The sequence below is a fragment of the Lepidochelys olivacea genome, assembly GCF_965140295.1.
Source record: "Lepidochelys olivacea isolate rLepOli2 genome assembly, chromosome: 1".
Lineage (NCBI taxonomy): Eukaryota > Metazoa > Chordata > Testudines > Cheloniidae > Lepidochelys > Lepidochelys olivacea.
The window spans coordinates 343,048,705-343,068,838 of NC_140411.1; the positions used below are offsets into that span (position 1 = coordinate 343,048,705).

The 20,134-nt window shown below is 39.4% G+C and overlaps 1 protein-coding gene across 1 annotated transcript in view; it reads right to left on the reverse strand.

Annotated features, from left to right (window-relative positions):
* The window catches only part of TAF3 (TATA-box binding protein associated factor 3), a 143,183-nt gene that overhangs the window by 17,498 nt on the left and 105,551 nt on the right, over positions 1-20,134 (reverse strand). The window contains exons 3-4 of the mRNA XM_084631731.1: positions 13,060-14,864; positions 7,610-7,692 (exon numbers count right to left, since the gene is read on the reverse strand). Of these exons, the coding sequence (XP_084487857.1) occupies positions 7,610-7,692; positions 13,060-14,864 (1,888 nt within the window). The remainder of the gene's footprint in view (positions 1-7,609; positions 7,693-13,059; positions 14,865-20,134) is intronic.

Below are 20,134 nucleotides of genomic sequence, written 5' to 3' on the forward strand. Positions count from 1 at the left end.
GCAACAAACAGCAAAATCAAAAAATCTCACATACAGTAAGTGGTTTGTTTTTTAATGACTCAAACACTTTTATGGATTCACATTTGGAATCATCACTGAGTGTGATCCAAGTGCAAACTGAAAATAATTTTGCATGAACCTTCCAACTACCAAAACCATGGTGAATAATTGGTGGGGTGGCTTCTGTAATTAAAGGAGAGGCTAGGACTAAGCTTGAGGTTTGAACTAACTCTCACGCTCAAGGGAAAAAAATTCTAGGTCAGCTTAAAAGCACACTGGAAAAAACAATGTTCTACCCATTCTGGCACTGGGGTCTTATTACCTTCAGAAACATAGATACTTGCACACAAAGGCCCCAATCCTACAATTAGGTAAACCCTTGTGGAGCCAGAACAAAATCAACTGGACTCTATATGGATGCCAGGGTCCACGGATGGGAGTTTGAGTGCAGGACTGGGGCCAAATATATTATCCCTTTGCCAAATGTTCCTTTGAGTATATGAACCGCACCCTAGACAATGTCTTCAATAAAGAGCACACCCATTTGGTATTTAAAAAGGCATTAGCTCACTGGAGAAGTCCTCCAGCTCTTTTTTATAATTTAAATGTAGCGATTCCATGGAAGAACACACATAAATAGTTAGGCTTGGTCTACTCTTAAAAGTTAGAAGGGGTGTGAAAAATGTTTCTGCCGATGTAGCTACTGTCATTTGGGGAATTGGTGTTCCTAAACAGATGGAATACCTCCTTCTGTCAATGTAAGCTATGGGGATATGCCTGCATAGCTACGGTGATATAGCTATGCCGGTATAGTCTCCGTAGTGTAGACAGACCCTTAGCAAAACTGTAAAGTTCACTGGAGTTCCTAAATCCTACATTACACTTATTACTTGGCTGGAAATCAGATTGTTTTTCACTTCTCTACCTCTTCTCTCTTAGGTGGTTCATTAATTATATCAGGAATCGATTTAACCAGTATATGTTCTTTCTGGTTTTGTAGAACAAGTTGATTGAGCAACACAAAGCGTTAATTCTAGTATCACACTGTTAACATTTAGCCTTTCACTGCTAAGTGATACATTGTAAAATAATTGGGATACCCATTAGTACTGTAATAAACAGACATTCACTGCCAGGACTCTATTGTCTGATTTTCCAAACAGTGGTTTACCCTTCTACATTTTTCTCCCTGAAGTATCACTTTTTCCCTCCTATTTAATTCCACCATAAGTTCTCCTCCAGAGCTTTCTGTTGAATAAGCAATGTCTCACAGGGTAACTAACACCGCCCACAGCTGTGTCCCACAATAGCCCCATGCTGCTTGCATTACATCTTTTGGAGGATTTGGTCATGGTGCCTTAACTGCTACAAACACTGGACTCATTCATAAAAACGTGCAGAAGGAGGGGCTTCCAGCAGGATTCCTTTACCTGTTTCCCCACCACAAAACAGTGAAATAAATGGAATGGGTCATGAGCTGCTTGGCCTGTAATGCAAACCTACAGCTTGACAAGTCAATAAAGAGCCAATCCTTCCCTCCCCAGCCACACAGAGAGCCAAGGTTAAAGGCAAACACAATTTGGATATACCTACACAGGGAGTTTAATGATCCCCATTATTCAGCTATTGTGGGCAAACACTATGAAGCCAGTAATCTAAATTATCAACGTCTGAATAACTTGCCACTAAATGGCATACCAAGTTCAAAAGTTCCTTCACAATGGCTTACTTATTTATCATTAAAAGGAGAACCACCATCCTTAAACAGCCTACAAATTTCCATTAAAGAAGATACCATGTAAAAATTGCAAGTATTGTACAAAATTGTATGGGGCAAATTGTAGGCTCACTGCAGTCTGTGGCAAACTCCTATGTATATATAGATACTTGTACAACTCCCATCGCTGTAATGTTTGAGCACCTCACATTTTAAAAAAAGTTTGTATTACAGTAGAAACTAGAAGCGTCAACTGAGATCAGGGCCCAATGAGCAAGGCATTACACTGAGACAGTCCCTGTTCTCAAGAACTTCCAATGCAGGCAAGAGGGGAAAACATCTGTAGCCTTATTTCTAGGTTTCTCTTTTGGTTCTCTGATTTCTCTCAATTCTGCTACTTTTTGTGCAACTTTTCCTAGAGATTTTGACTTCACTGGGAGTTCCTGTGAGCTCAGCTGTTTTGTAAGTCAGGCTTACACTTAGGAGCCTAATTGTATACACCGCATTTTTGGTAATTTTGGTACTTGTCTGTATGCTGTGTGACAAAAGATGAAGCCATATGAAAATACAAAAGCTACATAAATATATAACATGAGGGTATTCTAGTGCGGTATTAATATGCTATTACATATGTACTTTAAATAATTTACAAGTAAATAGGTATACAGGAAAAAAAACCCTCTATCTTTGCTTAAAAATAATTTCTGCAATAATCTAGATGTGCTGCAGGTAGCCACAGTAGGTTTCCACTTGTTGATCCTTGTAGTTCCTCACCAGAATGTTTTTCCATCCATGCTATCTCATTCCTATGCCTTTTCAGGCAGATACCATTTGTGCCAGTTTACATAAACGTGAGTGTGTTATGTGAGCTTCTCATGGATGGTGTTGGACTGACAGCTACAGAAACCGAACAGTAACAGACTCGAAAATATGAATACAGGCTTTCCCTCTTTGTTCCACCAGCGTGCTTCTAGGTCACCACTGCTCCGTAGAGAGATTACATCTAGTGGTGAATGGATAATTCAGTGTCTACTGCCATTCAGTCCTTAGCCTCTATTGAGATTTCCTACCAGGGGTATCAATCAGTGCCAACTATTGTAGTGGTTTTGGTGTTATGGACATTTATCCACTATGCTCAGCAGTGGAATGAGGCCACCAACACATTTTAGCTAGGTCACTGAATGTCTCTCCCACAGTATTTGGGATGAAACTTCAGTGAAGTCAACGAAATACTAGGAACAAAAATTTCCTCTTTCCATCCATCAATTCTTTTAAGATTTTAGTTCAATAAATAATTCCCTTAGATGATATACACACACATTTATATTCTAAAAAAAAGTCACATCTACCCACTTCAAAAAATTCAAGATAAATGGCAATTTAATTAGACTGGGCAAATCAAATTACAAGTTAAATCAGTGCTAAAACAGCTATCCTCCACTCACTACTAGCATCAAGGTCCCCTATTGAAAGTAGAGCTAAAATACAATACTGTAAGCCTGGAGTAAGAAGCCTGACATTTTAAGATACAGATTAAAGACGTGATTTCACAAAAATATATGCCTTACTTCTAAATCACAGAAGCCCCGAAAAAATCAGTGGTACATTGTTTCTGTGGCCCTGCACTGAAGCTAGATTTTGGTATTTTTGTTTTTTTTATTTGGCTGTAAATATAAAATGAATTTATCACAAATATCAGGAATTACAGTACACAGTAAATTTGAAGTTCATGTCCGTTGCATCAGTAAATGGCATGCCAATGCATTATCAGTAGATTAGCGTTCTTAAACACCAGAGGTGTGAAATATGATTATGTTTTGGGAAAAAATAACTGGACAATGGACAAACAAGCCACCACATGATGATTCAACAAAACAGCTAATTACAGGAGATTTAAATTCAGGAAGGGTCCACACCAGCTTTCTCTACATGACTAATCTTACATGCCTTCCTACACTGAGTCAATTAGCGATCTTATGCCTTGATAAGACTGCAGGAAAACAACAAACAACAACAACAACTTTCCAACTTATCATTCAAATCATCTCTAAAAGGTGGTCATAAATATTTTAAAACCCAAGCAAACTAATAAGACCTAGGCCCATTAAGGATAAGATCTTTTACAGCAAATTAAATAAAACAATTTATTGAAGTGTGTACTCAAGATAAACTAGATTTACTAGCTGACCTTTTATTCATTTAAAGAACAAAATTAGCTCTAATTGCATTAGAATGGAATCCACTAAATTTCTTTTAATGTGGCATCCATGCAAGTATTGCTGTAATTGTTTACTACTAAAATGGAAATGTTTTGATTATAATCTACTTTCCACTTGTTTTATTGTGCAGTTAAAGCACTTGCAAAAACCTAATGTGTAGCAGTCTTTCCTTCTGTTCTATTTATCCTTCAGTGATGGCTACATTTTAATTTCTACTACTCTGACTTTATACACTATACTTATTTAGGACACTATGAAGACCCATATTCTTGGGATTGACAACATATGCTTATGTAGGGAAAACATGAAATGCAGAGATCACTTTATATCTAGGACCAGCCAATATTAGCATTCACAGAAATATAAAGAATTAAAATTCACTGTCACAATTAACTCCGACTTGCACCTTGACTGTCAATCTCAGCAGAGACTAAGGACTGAAGAGGTAGAGAGAATGAGCTAACTTCTCACCCATACAGGTAGTGCCTCTAAATCAGGATTAAGGCACATGAGTGAAAGCTTGCACTGCTGCTGTCTTGCTGTACTTGTTCTGTGCATGGAGTTTCCATTCCAGCAGTTGACTCAGCAGTCATGCCAGAAGCTCTCTTTACATTAGAGCCTGGCCTCACCCCCTCACCCTCAGTTGGGACTAATATTGCGCTGCCTCCACTCAGGGCATGTCTACATGAACACTTACTGTGCGGCAAGCTGGTGTAAATCTACAGTTAGCTCCAGCTAACTACCCGTGTGGACACTGCTGTTGTGCACTAAATGTTCCCTAGTGCGCATGTGCATCAGCAGGGTTCACATGGACAGTTAGTGAGCAACTCGCTGGAGTGCTGTAGATTTACACTCCAGCTTGCTATGCTGTAAACATTCGGGTAGACATGCACTCAGTGTGTGAGCTCCGGGATGGGATTAAGATGGGACTGGTTTTAGTGTGCCACTTTCCACAGGCCTATACCTTCTGCATCTTCAGTCTCAGAATGAACATAGCATCTTACTGCTTCTTGCTGGGAACAAACAGTACCAGTGCGCCAGGATTTGTACTGGCTGCTCACTGGCCTCTGGACAGACTTTAAGGATGTTGGTTAATGCCTAGGACTGCTCACCTGAGGGACCGCCTCTCTCCCTGCGACATACTGTCAAAGATGCAGTCAACAAAGGTGCTGAAGAGGCATCCCCTTGTTATAAAAGAAGGGGTGGATGGCAGGGTATTCTCTGTGGGGGCCTCCAAGACTATGGAACATGCTTCCCCTTGTTCCACAATAGCCCACATTTGGTGGTTGGGGTCTTTGGAGAAAGTGGAGAGAATTCTTCTGAGACGCTGAAAGGGATCGTTGGCTGGCTGGCTGGCTGGCCAAGTACCTGTGGAATGCTGCTGAGGTTTAATTTAATGGTGTGTACTATGTGATTAACTACTTTGAGGTGCATAGACCTCAAATAGGCATCATTATTTAAAAAAAAAAAACTCAATAAAACCCAACATGTCCAGTGGCATACTTCATACGCCTTATTTCTTTATGGCCCTATCTCTTTCTGAAATTACACCCCTTCAAGACAGTATTTTATATAAAACTCCCTTAAACACACACCAACTGTTAACTGTTACAGTGATAAACTGCATATATATCTCAGCAATATAAACTGTAAAAACCGAGATAGTGAGCAGTTAAAATAATTCAAGACCTCGTCTACTTATCACTCACCAGTTCCCCTTCTCAACCTGAAATAAGTCCCTTCCACAGTGTGGCTCATGGTTGCTGGAGTACATAGAGGTTGATGTGCCTGTTACAGCCTTTGAGCTAACAGAGCAGAGTGTTTTAGCTCAGGCAGTAGAGACTCATGGCTTTAGATCCACAGGTCCAATCTCTGCTACTAGGTGACTGAACATAGAACTAAAAACATGGTCTGAATTAAGGTTAAATATTGTTATTCAGGTGGAGGGAAGTGATATTATTTGTATTGGAGTAACTCCTCGAAGCCCCAATCATGGACTGGGGCTTCACTGTGTTAAAATGTGGAAGAATATATAACAAAAGACAGTCCCATGCCCCAAAGAGTTTACATGTGTACTGTGGAAGGGAGATTGACGACACTGAAAAGGGATAATAGTGAGTGGAACGCAGATGCAATGCTAAATTTTTTTTTACTTAAACTCTAGTGTCATTTACATTGGTGGGACATGCAGTCTATAGCAACCTTGACTGACTAAACTTAGTATATGTATAAGGAAATTGCTCAGGCTTTTGTCTAGGCTTTTCTGGTTGAGAGGAAAACACTGTCAGGCTGAACTCAGTCTTTCAAGACTGCAGCAGGTAAGCTCCCAGGTTAAAATGAATCTTTCGGGGCTGGAGCAAATCCTTCAAGTTGGGTAGGTCCCTCGCTAAACAAGGCATCCAGACTGCAGGTCTCTGACTAACCCAAGCTTCCAGGATCCATCGATTCTTTCAAACTATGGCAAAGCTTTTTAGTTCCTTTCCCCCATGCCACTGAGTCAGCAATCATCTCGGAGATAGACCTCTCCATCACAATGCCATTTTGTAAATGGATGACAGGTAAGATGACACATTGAATACTGTGTTCAGTACTAGATATCCCATCTGAAATCAGATGCGTCAGAAAAGGTCAAGTAAAGGATAAAGAAAATGACAGGAGGCATGGAAAGACTGCCATACAATAGTAATAATAATAATTGATAATAATACAACTTAGCTCATACATCAAGAGAGATAAAAAAAGATTAGACTAGTTTGGCAATGATACAAAGAAGAAGCAACATGTCAGAGGTACATAAAATAATGAATGGTAGGAAGAAGATCTGTTGGATGTGAATATTTACCATATCTTAATGTAAGTAATCTGTGTAACTAAAAGGCAATACATTTTGAAAACTGATTAAAGGAAATACTTTCACACAATACATAGCTATGGAACTTGATGCCTCTTGTTTCCCCCCCTTTCCCCGCTTGTGTTCTACACCCACCTGTTGCATCTTGTCCTTATTTAGATCATATGCTTTTTGGGGCAAGGATTGTCTTATTTATTTATGTTTGTACAACACCCAGCACAAAAGGACTATTGGGTCCTTTTGTATTACTGTACAAGTAATAATAATTAGTGAGCTAATGAACAAAACCAGGATTTAAAAAGGATTAGACACCTACATGAATAACCACTACCAACAGTTTATACTAGCTAAGATAAAAATGTATAAAGGGATGTCAACCATCATGTTTCAATGCACAAAGCTGCTAACTGCCTGGGGCTCTGAAATTTCTCCCTGAGGTATGGTATGGATTATGAAGATTTTCATTGGCTACTGTTGAAGAGTGGACATTACTCTAAATTGACCAGTGATTTAAGATTATGTTCCTAGAAGAACATTAGTGGGGAACGCAGCAGGACAGATAATGGAGAAATTCAGAGGGCTTTCCTTGGAAATGCTGAAGTGTTCCATTCAGAGGTTAGGAAATAAATTGGGTGAGATTTCTTTAATGGCAAGTATTTTGATTTATACTTTGTAATATCGGGAGAAGGTTTCACAGATGCACACCTTTATCAGCCAATATTTTTTAAAGTTTCCTTTATGAAACCAGGATTTATTAGAAGTTGTAAGCAATGAATCTCTGATAAGCATGCACCCCTTTCCACTCGATTTCTTTGTACTTACATCTTGTCTTGGCCAGCACCCACTCTCAGCGTCAGCCTGGGAATAACTGGTGATGGAGCTGGAACAACGGGTTCCACTTTTATCTGTTCAAGGGAATACATTCAATAATAAATACGCTACTTCTCTAAACAGAGATTTAACACTTCTTTACTAATTACACTGGAGATGAGTTAAATTGACAAAAGGAAGTTTAGATTATCACTCTTTCCCATACTACATGCCGCAGCATGTAAGGACACTTTGTTGGGAGATCCCTGCAATATCTCATCACAAATCAGTTATGGACTGAAAAGTCAACTTGGTAGTTCATTGTGCTTGTAATTGTATGTGCAGTATGTTAATTACTGCTTTAATATTCTTGTAGAGTTATGAAAAGATTAAGCTGGTCTCAACACAGTGAGGTTATGTCTGCATTGTGCTGCAGTATGGACTACAGGGGTGTGAATTGCAGAGCACACCAAAGTGTTGCAATCTAACTGGCTGTTGCTGGTGTGAACTGGAAGGTACCTTGTTTGCATTAATGCTTTTAAACTATACTACATTAATGCCAACTAGTTATCTTTCAGTTTGCACCAGCAGTGTCCACATGAGGCAGTTATTGTAACACTTTGATGCGCACTGCAATTCATACCATAGCCCACACTATGATGCACCGTAGACAATCCCGGAGACTGATATGACATGACACATGTGAACTGTGAGTCAGACTCTAACATTGTACAAATATTCTAATTGTACTCAATAGGCACACCCAATTATTACAAATCCATCTTGGTATCTGGGCACGCTTCACACAGTTTAGATTAAAGCAAATATTTCCCAAATACAGCAAGCAAACATACTGTGACCCCTTGCAGAATCAAAACGTTGAACACCGAGAAGGGAAAATACCTAAGCCCCTTACCTGCAAACACTTAATTATATGGTTTCAACGGGATTAATGACATGTGCAAAGTTAAGCACATGCGTAAGTGTTTGCAACCTTGGGACCACAGTCAGGATGCTCTGCAATATTGTGAAGAATGGGGCTGAGTTACTAAGGACTAGTGTCTGTTGTGCATCCTAAATTCCAAAACAATACCAGTTAATGGTGCTCAGCGTCCCAGAGGATCAGCTTTTCAACTCAGATTTTAGAGTGGGAGCTAATAGCAACCCCTATATTTAGGCTGGCCAACACTTCCCACAATAAAATATTCCTGCGATTTTTCTTGACGAGTTCTCACTTTAAATGCATGCTTAAATCCATCACTGTTCAACAACGCACTTTAACACGAGCTTAAGCACTGTGTTGATTCGGGGCGTTGGAATCTAAATGAGAAAAAAACAGTTCACACAACAATTCACTGCACAACAGCTGGATTGATTTAAAGAAAAAGTGATAATTCTTGAGGGAAGAAGCATGATTTAAAGGAGGTGGTTTAAGGAGGGAAGAGGGGACTAACTGTCAACATGATAAGAGGGCAGGTTGGAAAAAGGCAAAGGCCAGAGTAGAAGGACTTGGAAGGGCAATTAGGTGTAATAATTATGTATTTCCATATGTAGAGATACAGAGATGCGTGACTGAGAAAGCTGGACTGTATATAAAAAGCTGCAACTTTCACCAAAACAAAAACAAATGAAAAAAACCCGCTACTACAAACCCAACTAAAATCTGACTCTACATTTCATTATTTTACACAGATAACCATGCTGTACAATAGAACTCTCCATGGACTAGCTTCAGACTAGATGACCCTTGTGGTCCCGCCTAATCCTACGATTTTATGCTTCTACCTCAGACTTCTCTCTACTCCTTTGTTTATATACCACAGACTTCTCTCTACTCCTTTGTTTATATATCTCCTTTCTGCCATTCCTCACAAGTTGGTACAAGGCATTTTCTTCTCTGCAGTTCCTGCTATGTGGAATGGCCTTGCTCTCTCTCTCTCTCTCTTCCCCTTGTGTCTCTCTAAATTGCTTTATATCTGTCTCCGTTAAATGAAATTTGGTCCAGTGGGCAGGGAACTGGACTGGACTCAAGAGACTTGGGTACTGTTCCTGGTTCAGCCACAGATCTGCTGTGTGACCTTGTATAAATCATTGCAATTCCCCATGCCTATCATTTGTCTGTCTTGACTACTTAGAGAGTAACCTATTTGGGGCAGGGACTGTCTGTGTATGTGCACAGCACCCAGCACAAGAGGGTCCAAATCTTGGTTGGGGTCTCTGGCTGCTACTGTAACAAATAAATAAGGGCCAAATCATGGCCTGGATTGTGTGGCAGCACAATGGGGAATACAGAGTCCCTTATTCCTTTGTGTCAGCTACCAGCATCACAGGTAGCTGTGGGGGAGGGGAAGTAGACTCCACAGAGCTCCCCTCCATACCACATAGATCTGTCAGTGTGCAGGATCTATACACAATGCAGGTTACTCCCCCTGGAGCAGTGGGGAAATTAAATCACAATCTCCCTTTTGGGTTACTCCAGCGGCAGCATAACAATGCTCATGGCAGATCACATAGTCACAATCTAGTCCTAAATAATCATCATCATCATTCCCCCCTCTCCCTCTTAGGACTTGACACTGAATGCCTTTATTCATTAAGCATGCCAAGTCTTCGTGCTACTTCTTTTTGTGTGTCCTATATGCAATATACTGTGGACTGCCCTGAATTTATCTGCTAACCATTTTGGCATACAGTTGCAGGAAATAGTTTTGATTTTTATGTATACATATAAAATCAAAACTAAGGTATGAAATCACACTTACTTAACAAAAACTGGTTATAACAAAACATAAGTACTCTAAATTAGAAATGCTAATCCCTGCCATATATTGTCTAGTGCTAACACTATTTTTCTAAACACACTAACATTCACTAACTTCTTTATTACATTATCTAACACATTTGACATTTTAAAAAGATAATCAAGTTTATAATATGGAGAGACTTCCTACGAACACCACTCATCTTTCAGGTCATTCTTATTTCTCTTAAATTGACGCGTCATGGAATGTTAAGTGTCCAGGCAGTAACTTGATCATTTGCACTTACAGCACAACTGCTGGTTAAGTAAGCCATTGTGTTATCCAAAAGCTAAATTAAGGAAACATGTGCTTTTAGGGGTTAAAATGAAAGAGCAGCATTCTGGAGTAATACTGGGAATTGGGGCCAGCAGAAGAGTATTTACAGTGGATTACTAAGCTTCCCAAATCACCAAAGAGGTAAAGTCCAGCAATATAAGACTCCTTTGTAGCTAACTAAAAATACATTGTCAGTGGATTTGTCCAGTTTTATGTATAAGCAATACTTCTTTCACCTGAACTAATACTAGTAGTCATATAAGCCCCTTATTGCCATGTGCTGCATTTTTTTTGCTAATCTTCAAGGATTTAGCTTCTTTGCCACATACCTCAGGGCACCAACTGATAAAGCTCTCACTCTCCATTTTTCCAGGACACCAGCAGTGCGGCCTTGCAAAAAATGAAAATCGCTCAAGAGATTTAAAGGGGAAATTTATTTTTAAAATCCTGACTTGCAGCAAAGAGGTGGATTTAAAAAAAGCTTATCTATCAAGAATCAGTTTAAATTTTAATTCTATCTAGGGAGTCTTTCATGCATTCTAGCTTTAAAGTTTATCTTTTGACAGGGACTTTTTGCCAAGGTAATGGGCAGCTTTGTCAATTTAATCTGACCAAGTTTTTATTACTGTTGAACTCCTTTCCTTAAAATACATATATTTGAGACTATAACAAATCTTTAATAGTTCAGACTCTTTTGTGTATACATTTTATTGCTCTAAAGTAAATTAAGAACAGAAATAAGCAGAAAACATAAAAATAGTTATGTATTTATTAGGCCATGTAATGTGTGAAGAACGGCCAACATCTTTTTTGTCTGCATTTTACTCGTTGTTAAAATCTTTGGGGCCAAAATGTCCCAGATTTACCGAGGAAGAGGTGTCATGCATACAGACTAAAGAAACCATGAAACGTATTCTATGTATGTTGCAGTGGCCCAATAGCCAGATAAATCAATATGGCAGGTAGAACAAAACCTTGACCATCATCAAGTCCTCCATAACGCAGGGGACTGGACTAGACGACCTCTCGAGGTCCCTTCCAGTCCTATGATTCTATGAGGGAAGTTAATTCTCCAGAATGTTTGGAGTCTAAACTGAGAAGCTAAGTTTGCCAACTTTTGCAAAGATTTATTGCTCAAACACTAGAAAGAAGACAACAGACTGTAATCTCTTGCAATGGTGGACTCCCAAGATCAGGCATTTATACTGGCCGTGTACTTGCCGCAAAGCTGGGCTGGATAGAAAGTGGCTTTAATGGAGTAGTTCCCTGCATTTCTATGATTCTATAGCCTTTCCTAAGTCAATAGGAGCTGTGGGTGCTCAACCACTTTGAAAATCGGGCCCTACTGACTAAAGTAAAACACTCAAAATGAGGCCACTTTTGAATATTTAGGCCATAATGACTATGTTTTGAAAAAAAAATATTACCGTACTTGATCAGTGGTGTCCCTAGCCTCTGTTTGTCAGAGGGTGGAGATGGATGGCAGGAGAGAGATCACTTGATCATTACCTGTTAGGTTCACTCCCTCTGGCGCACCTGGCATTTGCCACTGTCGGCAGACAAGATACTGGGCTAAACAGACCTTTGGTCTGACCCAGTATGGCAATTCTTGTGTTCTTCTTCTCTAATGGGGGAAACACGTTTGATGTCTTGCTAACAGAGAAACTTGTGGCCATACTGTACAATTGAGAAGATAGGAGGAAGGAACCTGAGGCTTATTTAGAAATATTTTTTGCCTTCAGAAGAACAACTAGAGCTTGGATAGGTAAGTAATGACTAAATCCACAATTCAAGCTAACACTGCTGATCATTATACCTTATATCTACCAATTTTTCCAGTAAGCTGTGGAATTCTACTAACTCCAAAAAACAGTTAAATTTTATAAAACTGAATTTAGAGCTCACGAGAAAGCTGTTGTATTGATGGCCCTACAATCAGAAGTCTATTCATCTATGGAACAAATGTGCAGCAATGACTATTGTAAGCTTCTTTACACAGTGCTGTAAATCTGTCTAAATTCTGACCTAGAGGAGTCACCTTTATCAGTAAAGGCCAGTTGGTCAATGTTGGAACCCTGGTAGCTCAGGTCAGATGTAAACTGGCCTCAGACAATCCCAAGCTTCAGTTTTGAAAAACTGAATTCAAACAAACATTTGGCAAATCTAAAACTACAGTGGCTCTGTCCAGTACTGTTGGACAAACCCAGAAACGTACATCATACCCACTTTTAACTTTGGTGACTTATCATAAAATAAAGCCAGGTTATCTATTAGCATTTTTCCATTGAATTTTCCTGGAAAACAAAATGTTGTGATGAGAGTGTGGGAGCAAATGTAAATAATTTTTCTAACATGTAACATGCTGTTAATATCTAAACAGCTTACTTTGTCATGTTTGTGTTTTTCTTTTTCTCTGTCTTTCTTTTCTTTCTCCTTTCTCTCCTTTTCCTTCTCCTTCTTTTCCTTTTCTTTGTCCTTCTCCCTTTCCTTCTTTTTCTTCTTCTCTTTTTTGTCTTTCTTCTTCTCTTTAGGTTTTTCTTTTTCCTCAAACAGTTTTTCGGGAAGCATTGTGGACAAGGAAGTCAACATGGTAGGAAGTCTCATGGCGGTATGGGTGCTAAACAAAGGCAAAGGCATTTCTTTGGGAGGCAACACAAGAGGTGCTGAGGGACCCTTTATCTTATCTTCCTTACCTTTATCTTTAATTTTCTCTTTGTCTTTCTTATCTTTATCTTTCTTTCCTTTTTCTTTATCTTTCTTCTTATCTTTATGCTTCTCTCTCTCTTTTTTGGTATTGCCATCTTTCAACTTCATTTTTGTATCAACATCATCAAAGTCCTTCATTTTGAACTTATAGGGATCGAGGTCATCATCTTTGAGTAGGTCTTTCCATTGAAACTTTGCTTCCTTGGTTCCTGTGTCTTTATCCTTCTCCTTGTTTTTATCCTTATCTTTGCTTTTCTCTTTATTTTTCTCTTTGTCTTTTTGTTTTTCTTTCTTTTTCATTTTTGTCTTCAGCTCTTTTTTCAGTTTCTTTTTCACTTCTACTGATGAAGCCAGCTTGGTTTTCTCCTCATAGACTTTGAGCAGAGGTTCCGGTGTTGGTGGTGAAGCAGAAGGAGAGGAGAAATAAGGAAAGTTTGGAGGCGGATTAGAAGGTGACCCCATCTTTGCTTTTCGAATGACCTCATCAATTGAGTCATCCATTGTCCATGAAATGTCTGAGCTTGAAGTCCCACCTGAGGGAGGCAGTGGGATGGCTCCTACCTTATTTAGACTGTTAGCAGAAACAGAAGCTTTAGGAGTTGGAGTCTCTGAAACAGAAAGTCTTTTAGGGCTGGTAAAAATTTCCCCCTCTGATTCTGAACCAGAGGAAAACTCAAAAGGATCAGGTTCTCGTTCTGCACATGCACGGGCAATCACAGCATCAATTGAATCATCAATGGTCTTGTCCATCACTGCCACTTTCTTAGATGGATTTTCACTATTTTGTTTCCCAGGCTCAGGTGGTGTTTGCCCTTGTTTTACTTGGATGTTCTCTTTTCCCATCTTTTCACTTAATGCAGCCAAAGGGGTCCTACTTGGGGTTTCAGGCTTGACTGCCACTTGGGAAACGTGAGCTGGAACCTTTGGACTTTTAGGACTTTTTGGACTTTTGGCACGACCTGGTGATTTTTTCTCTTTGGATCCAGTTTTTGGTGAACGTATGGGACTTCCAATAACTACTGGCACTGGAGTAGCTTTAGGCAGTTTAGTCTTCTGTCCTGGAGAACCAGTTTTGGCCTTTGTTTTAGGTGCAAATGGTTTTGATTCTAATGTTTTAGGAGCTGGCATCTGTGATTTTGCAATGGGAGCCAACATTGGTGGTTCTGGTGAAGGAGGGGGTAAATCTGTACTATCTTGAACATGAACTGGAGAAAGCATTGGTGGCACCTTTTGAGTGTTTATTGAACTGAGAGGTTCACGTGGTTCCAATGCTCCTTCAATGGTGTCCCCTTTAGTGATAGCTAGTTTTGGTCGTTTCATAGCAGGCATTTCCTCAGCTTCAGGACTTTCTAAGGGTCTCTTGCTCAAGAAGTTTTCATCATTAACTGCCTCATCCTCTTCCATCTCTCCTTCCTCTTCCAAGGGAACCTGCATGGCTTCTGCTGATGTACCTCCATCAGTGGGTACCTGTTCCTCTTCCTCCTCTGTTATAAGAAATAAAAAAAAGTTACTGGGATACTTTAAAAATATGTTAAAATATGTTATACAGGAACAAATAAATGATTGGAAATGAATAAGTATCAAAACAGTATTCAAACTGTATTTGGCTCAATGTTATCATCATTTGCTAGCTGTTCCGTGACCTATATGAAGCAAGTGGAGCAATTACATTTAGTGACTGATAGACATCTGTCTGCAACACAAAATCCATCCTCACAACTGATACAAACTGGAACCTTTGTTGGAAGTCTCAAACCAAGGATCAAATGGGCTTGAAGATATGTCTCACCCATAGAGAAAGACCCTCCAGAACAGGTTTAAGGCACGTTGACACGGCAGTGAAGGGAATTTCCACTGCTGCTGTATTTTGCTTCACCTGTTCTATGAATAGGACTTGGTCAATTTGTCAGGACTTTGGACATTTAGTGAGTGCTAAAAGCTCACCCAAAAATATAGCTGCCACTTCACCCACAAGTGAAATGATACTGGTATCACTGAATGATATTGCATCCAAATATTTTGTATACCATAAAAAGAAAGTTTTCAATCACATATTAGTTTTTCTCACCCTCTTGGAATCTCACTGTAACCCATTGGAGTTGCTTGGGTTACAAACACACACAAGCACCTGGCTGATTCATTTAAAAAAAAAGGGGGGGGGGGGAAGTGGAATAGTAACAAGGTTTTCTATTATAATAAAACAAATCACAAAGTGTACAGCCAATTAAATAAAATCCAGTACATTTTAAATGTATCCCTTATTTGTATGCCCACAGATTTTTGATGGTCAGTTAACTTATAGGAGTAATATATGATTTTCTTTCATGCTTTTCAATAAACTATTTGTATACTTCTTGTTCACCATGCATACAGCTTCCGACATGAGACTTTTTGTCCACTTAAACATACTTTCTCCATGTTTTTCTTGCAACAGCATAGCCTAATGATTAAAACAGAGGACTAAGCTCTACCCATAATATTTGTTGTCTGCCAAGAAGGGTTTGTGTACATGGGGAAATTTTACCAGCATAACTATAGTGATGTGATCATACTGCTACCAGTACAATACCCCATGTGGACAGTCTTAAATAAGTAAATTTTCCCCATGTACACAAGCACTACTTCACTTAACCTCCATGCCTCAGTTTACCCAGCTGCAAAAATGGCACATTTATCTTTTCTCACAGGGGTATGGTGAGGTTTATATTATTTTTGGAAGGTGTTTTAAGACTCTTGGATGTAGGACACAGTACAAATTGTTTATTATGGTGAAGTATAAAAAAATCTGCCTTTTTTAAATGAGCAGGTTGTCTTTTTAATAAATATTTAAAAACTGAAATAAAATGCTGGAATTGTTTAAAGCCATTTAATAAGATGCTCTTTAAAAAAAAATCCTTTTGGAAGAGTTTATTTTCAGGTTTTCTGAGCTGATGTTTCTTTACTGCAATGTGTCAATACTCTGATTTAGGAGAGTTGAGTCAAGAGTCCTGGGCTAAAGCTTGAATCTTGCCAGCATCACAAATTAAGTAAAATAAGCTGGCAATTCTGGCTTTTGCCAGGGCCCAAAGGATTTACAGCAGCCAGCCCAGAGTGGAAACTTTGCTTGAGTATAAAGCCTTCCATGAAAAACAGAAAGTGTTAGGGAGTTAGGTTTGCTTGGCTGGGCATTCACATCCTATTTTTTAAATATTAGAGGGGAAAACTGACAGATCACTGTTGACTGAGTCTGCCCTGGCTACAAATAGATCTAAATGATGGTTTATGTTTCAGGATCATCAAATCAGTTTCAATCTCTGTCTGCCTTGCTGTATGAATAAGCTCTGCCCTTATGTTCCAAACTGGCATGAGATGAAGGAGGAATAAATATTAGATTATACAGCATCGATGGCAACCACGCTGTTGGGTGCTGTGTCTATTTCCTCCCAGGCTCATTATGCATGGGTCCCCATCAGCAGTTTATTTTTGTTTTAAATACCCTAAGTAAAAAGAAAACAAGATGAAGTTCAACAGCAACATTGTATTTTAAAGTCAAAACTATCTACTTATCAAGGTTACAAGAGTGAAAACACAACACAGCCAAATCCAAAATGATACGAGAGGCAAGGAATGTTATCATTCTCCTTTTAGGGTTGACACAAAATGTTTTATATGGATAAAATTAGGTATGTGGAAGTATATTTTGCATTAATTGAAAACAAGAAAAAAAGCTGCAGCAACCAACATTGCTCATAGGTTGAAAAGGGTTTTGAAAGATATTTACATTTACTAGGAAAACCAATCATTCCCGTGCCAAAGATTTCCACTCAGTATCCCAATTAAACAGGTGATATAGCATGCCCTAACAGAGAATGGTGGAATATTTGACATTGACAGAACTTCTTTCATCCCAGGCACCTCTCACATTATATCCATACAGCAACATGGAACTATAACAGCTTCTGAAATTAAGTGGAATAGCCAACGCTGCATAGGGTTCTGCATAACAGTTTAGGGAATGGAGGCAGGAATTTTGTACAATTACAAAGAGCAAACCCCTACTCCTACAAGACACATTAAGTCCACATGCAGCCAAAAGAAGCTTCCATTTTTGAAATCCTGCCTGGAAAGCCAATAAATGGAACTCAGATGGAGATGAAGGTCTGAGATAACCTACCCATCTTAGGGTCTTTTATTAGCATCTATCAGAGCAGTACCTAAACATTTCCAACCTGTTTACATATTCAATCTGAGTCTTTCAGTCCATCACAGCAGATATCTGGGGTCTAGTTCCAGCTCCACCACATACTTTCTACATGACCTTGGGTGACTCACTTAACCCCTTGGAACTTTAGTTGCCTTATCTGTAAACTAGGGTGATGATATTTTATCGCCACTGGGATTTGAGTGACGTCTCAGTAAATGAGGGTTGGGAAGTGCAGAAACTATTAAAGCTCAGTTTGTAAAAGCAAGACTAGAACTGAGTGCCTCTTGGCTCCTATTCTCATGCACATTGTTGTAAACCATGAAGCCATGGTAAGAGAACAACCCACCATCCTTTTTATAAGAACTGTGACTGCCTGGAAAATTGTATGGGCAAGTTCAGAACAATTCAGGGGACTACGGAGGTTCATAAGCATTTAACTAATGACTCGGGCTGGTTGGGAATTTTTCTGACAAAACATTTCTCATTGGAAAATACTGGTTTGTTGGAACAATGTTTTTATGGAAATGGCCAGTTTCAACAAAACTTGTCAGGAAGGTTTCTCAGGTACAGTATGGAATTTCTGGTTAGAACCAAATAGAGAGACAGCAATCCCTACCCTACAACAGCCAACAGACAAATGTTTATGGCAGTCGCCTGGGATGTGAGAGGTCCAGATTCAAGTCTCTGCTCTGCTTGATTTGGAGTACAGATTTGAACCTGGATCTCCCACATCAATACCTTAACTACTGAACTATTGGCTATTCTGGGATGGGTCAGTCTCTCTTTTTGTGAACATTTTCAAAAGCTCTCAAGTTTTTATTCTATGGTGGAACAAAAATATGTCAAAACCTCAAATTTTATTTTGTAAAATGGAAGTGTGGTTTTACAGCCAGCCCTACTACTGACACACACAGTGCTCTTTGGATCTGCTCAGTTGGCAATTTGGAAACACCCATATTTCAGTCAAATGAAACCCAAATTTCACTTGGAACAAGGCCATGTACTGATCCTCCATGAGGGCTATTTTCCTGCCAGTGGGCAGCTTTCATACCTGAGCCATTTTAGCTGTGGTCTGGGTGGAAAAAAAGGCACGATTTTTTAATAGAGAAAGTCTGATCTCTCAACTGTCCTCTCAGTCAAAAAACTATCGGACCATTTTCATTCAAACAAATGCGCACTGGGGCAAAGATCAAGTATGGAAAAATGTCACTCTGAAAAGGTAATTTGCTTGACAATATTATGAGTATTTGAAAATGTGGGGGGATGGATTATAATGCAACTATTTTTCACCCTTAGCTATATCAGTCACTACCAAGCACCATTCAGTGTGCAATCCATTGTAAACTGAACTGCTTTTAACTCTCTTTTGCTGTGATCTCCCTCTATCTACAACCACCTTATGAACACTACTGCTCCTGAGTCAGTATCTACAGGTCAAATGGATATCACCTCAGCCATCTGCCCTAATAACTCTCTCCTGCAATGAAAGGAGACTAGAGCTGTTTGGGAGGTTTTTCAAGATTACAGATATTTTTGTAAGTCAAGAGAGTGCTGAATCAATATTAATATATGCATTACTAAGGCTATACTGAGAAATTGTTTATTATACTAGCTGTTCACCTCTATAGTATCTTGGTTCAAATGTAGCTCAGTACTCTCAGTCTGACTGTGAATGTGAATTTCTCCACCACCCATGTCAAACAATCAGACAGCAGTCAGCCCACTACTCTTGTGAAGTCCACTATTAAAGGACAGCAATTCTGAATGTAGTGTATTAGAAGAGAGATGAGGGAAGCTTGTACACTGCCTCATCCTACCTAATGTGGACAGTCTCTCACATTCATGAAAGGAAGGATGGATTATCTTTAGGTTAAGGAACAAGCATGGGAGCCAGTGGATCTGAGGTCTATTTTGGCTCTGCCACAGAACTGCTCTCTGACCTTGAGCAAGTCACCATCTTTATGTACCTTGGTTTCCCCATCTGTAAAATAAGGATAATTTCACCTACCTCCCAGTCATTTTGTAAGGCTTAGCATAAACGTAGTATTTGAGATCCTTGGATAGAAGGTACTAGAGAAGTGTCAGGAGAAGCAGTAAGAAAGCGTCAACATTTTTAAATGATGGTCTCATTTGCTGAATGTTGGAATTTTTTTATTTAAGCTGAACAGATTTAAATCAGCAAAAGATTAAAGCTGCTGAACTTTATTTAACAAATGCATTTAAAGAGGCACAACGTTTCTTCCTTTGTGCACCATCTTTCTGTACAGCAACATGGACTGCTAGGGTATGTCTACAGAGCAGCTGGGGGGAATGCTTCCCAGCGCGGGTAGACAGACATGCATTAGCTCAGCTCAAGCTAAAAACAGCAGCACGGCAGGAGCAGCCTGGGTGGTGGCTTGGGGTAGTTGCCCAAGTACAAACCCTTCTGACCCCCTCTGGCAGCTAGCTTGTGCTGCTGCAGCCACACTGGTATTTTCAGCACTTAGCTTGAGCAGAGCTAGCATGTGTCTCCCTCCCTCCCAGCTGCTGTGTTGACATACTCTTAAAGGCCAAGTGGTTTCTGAATACATA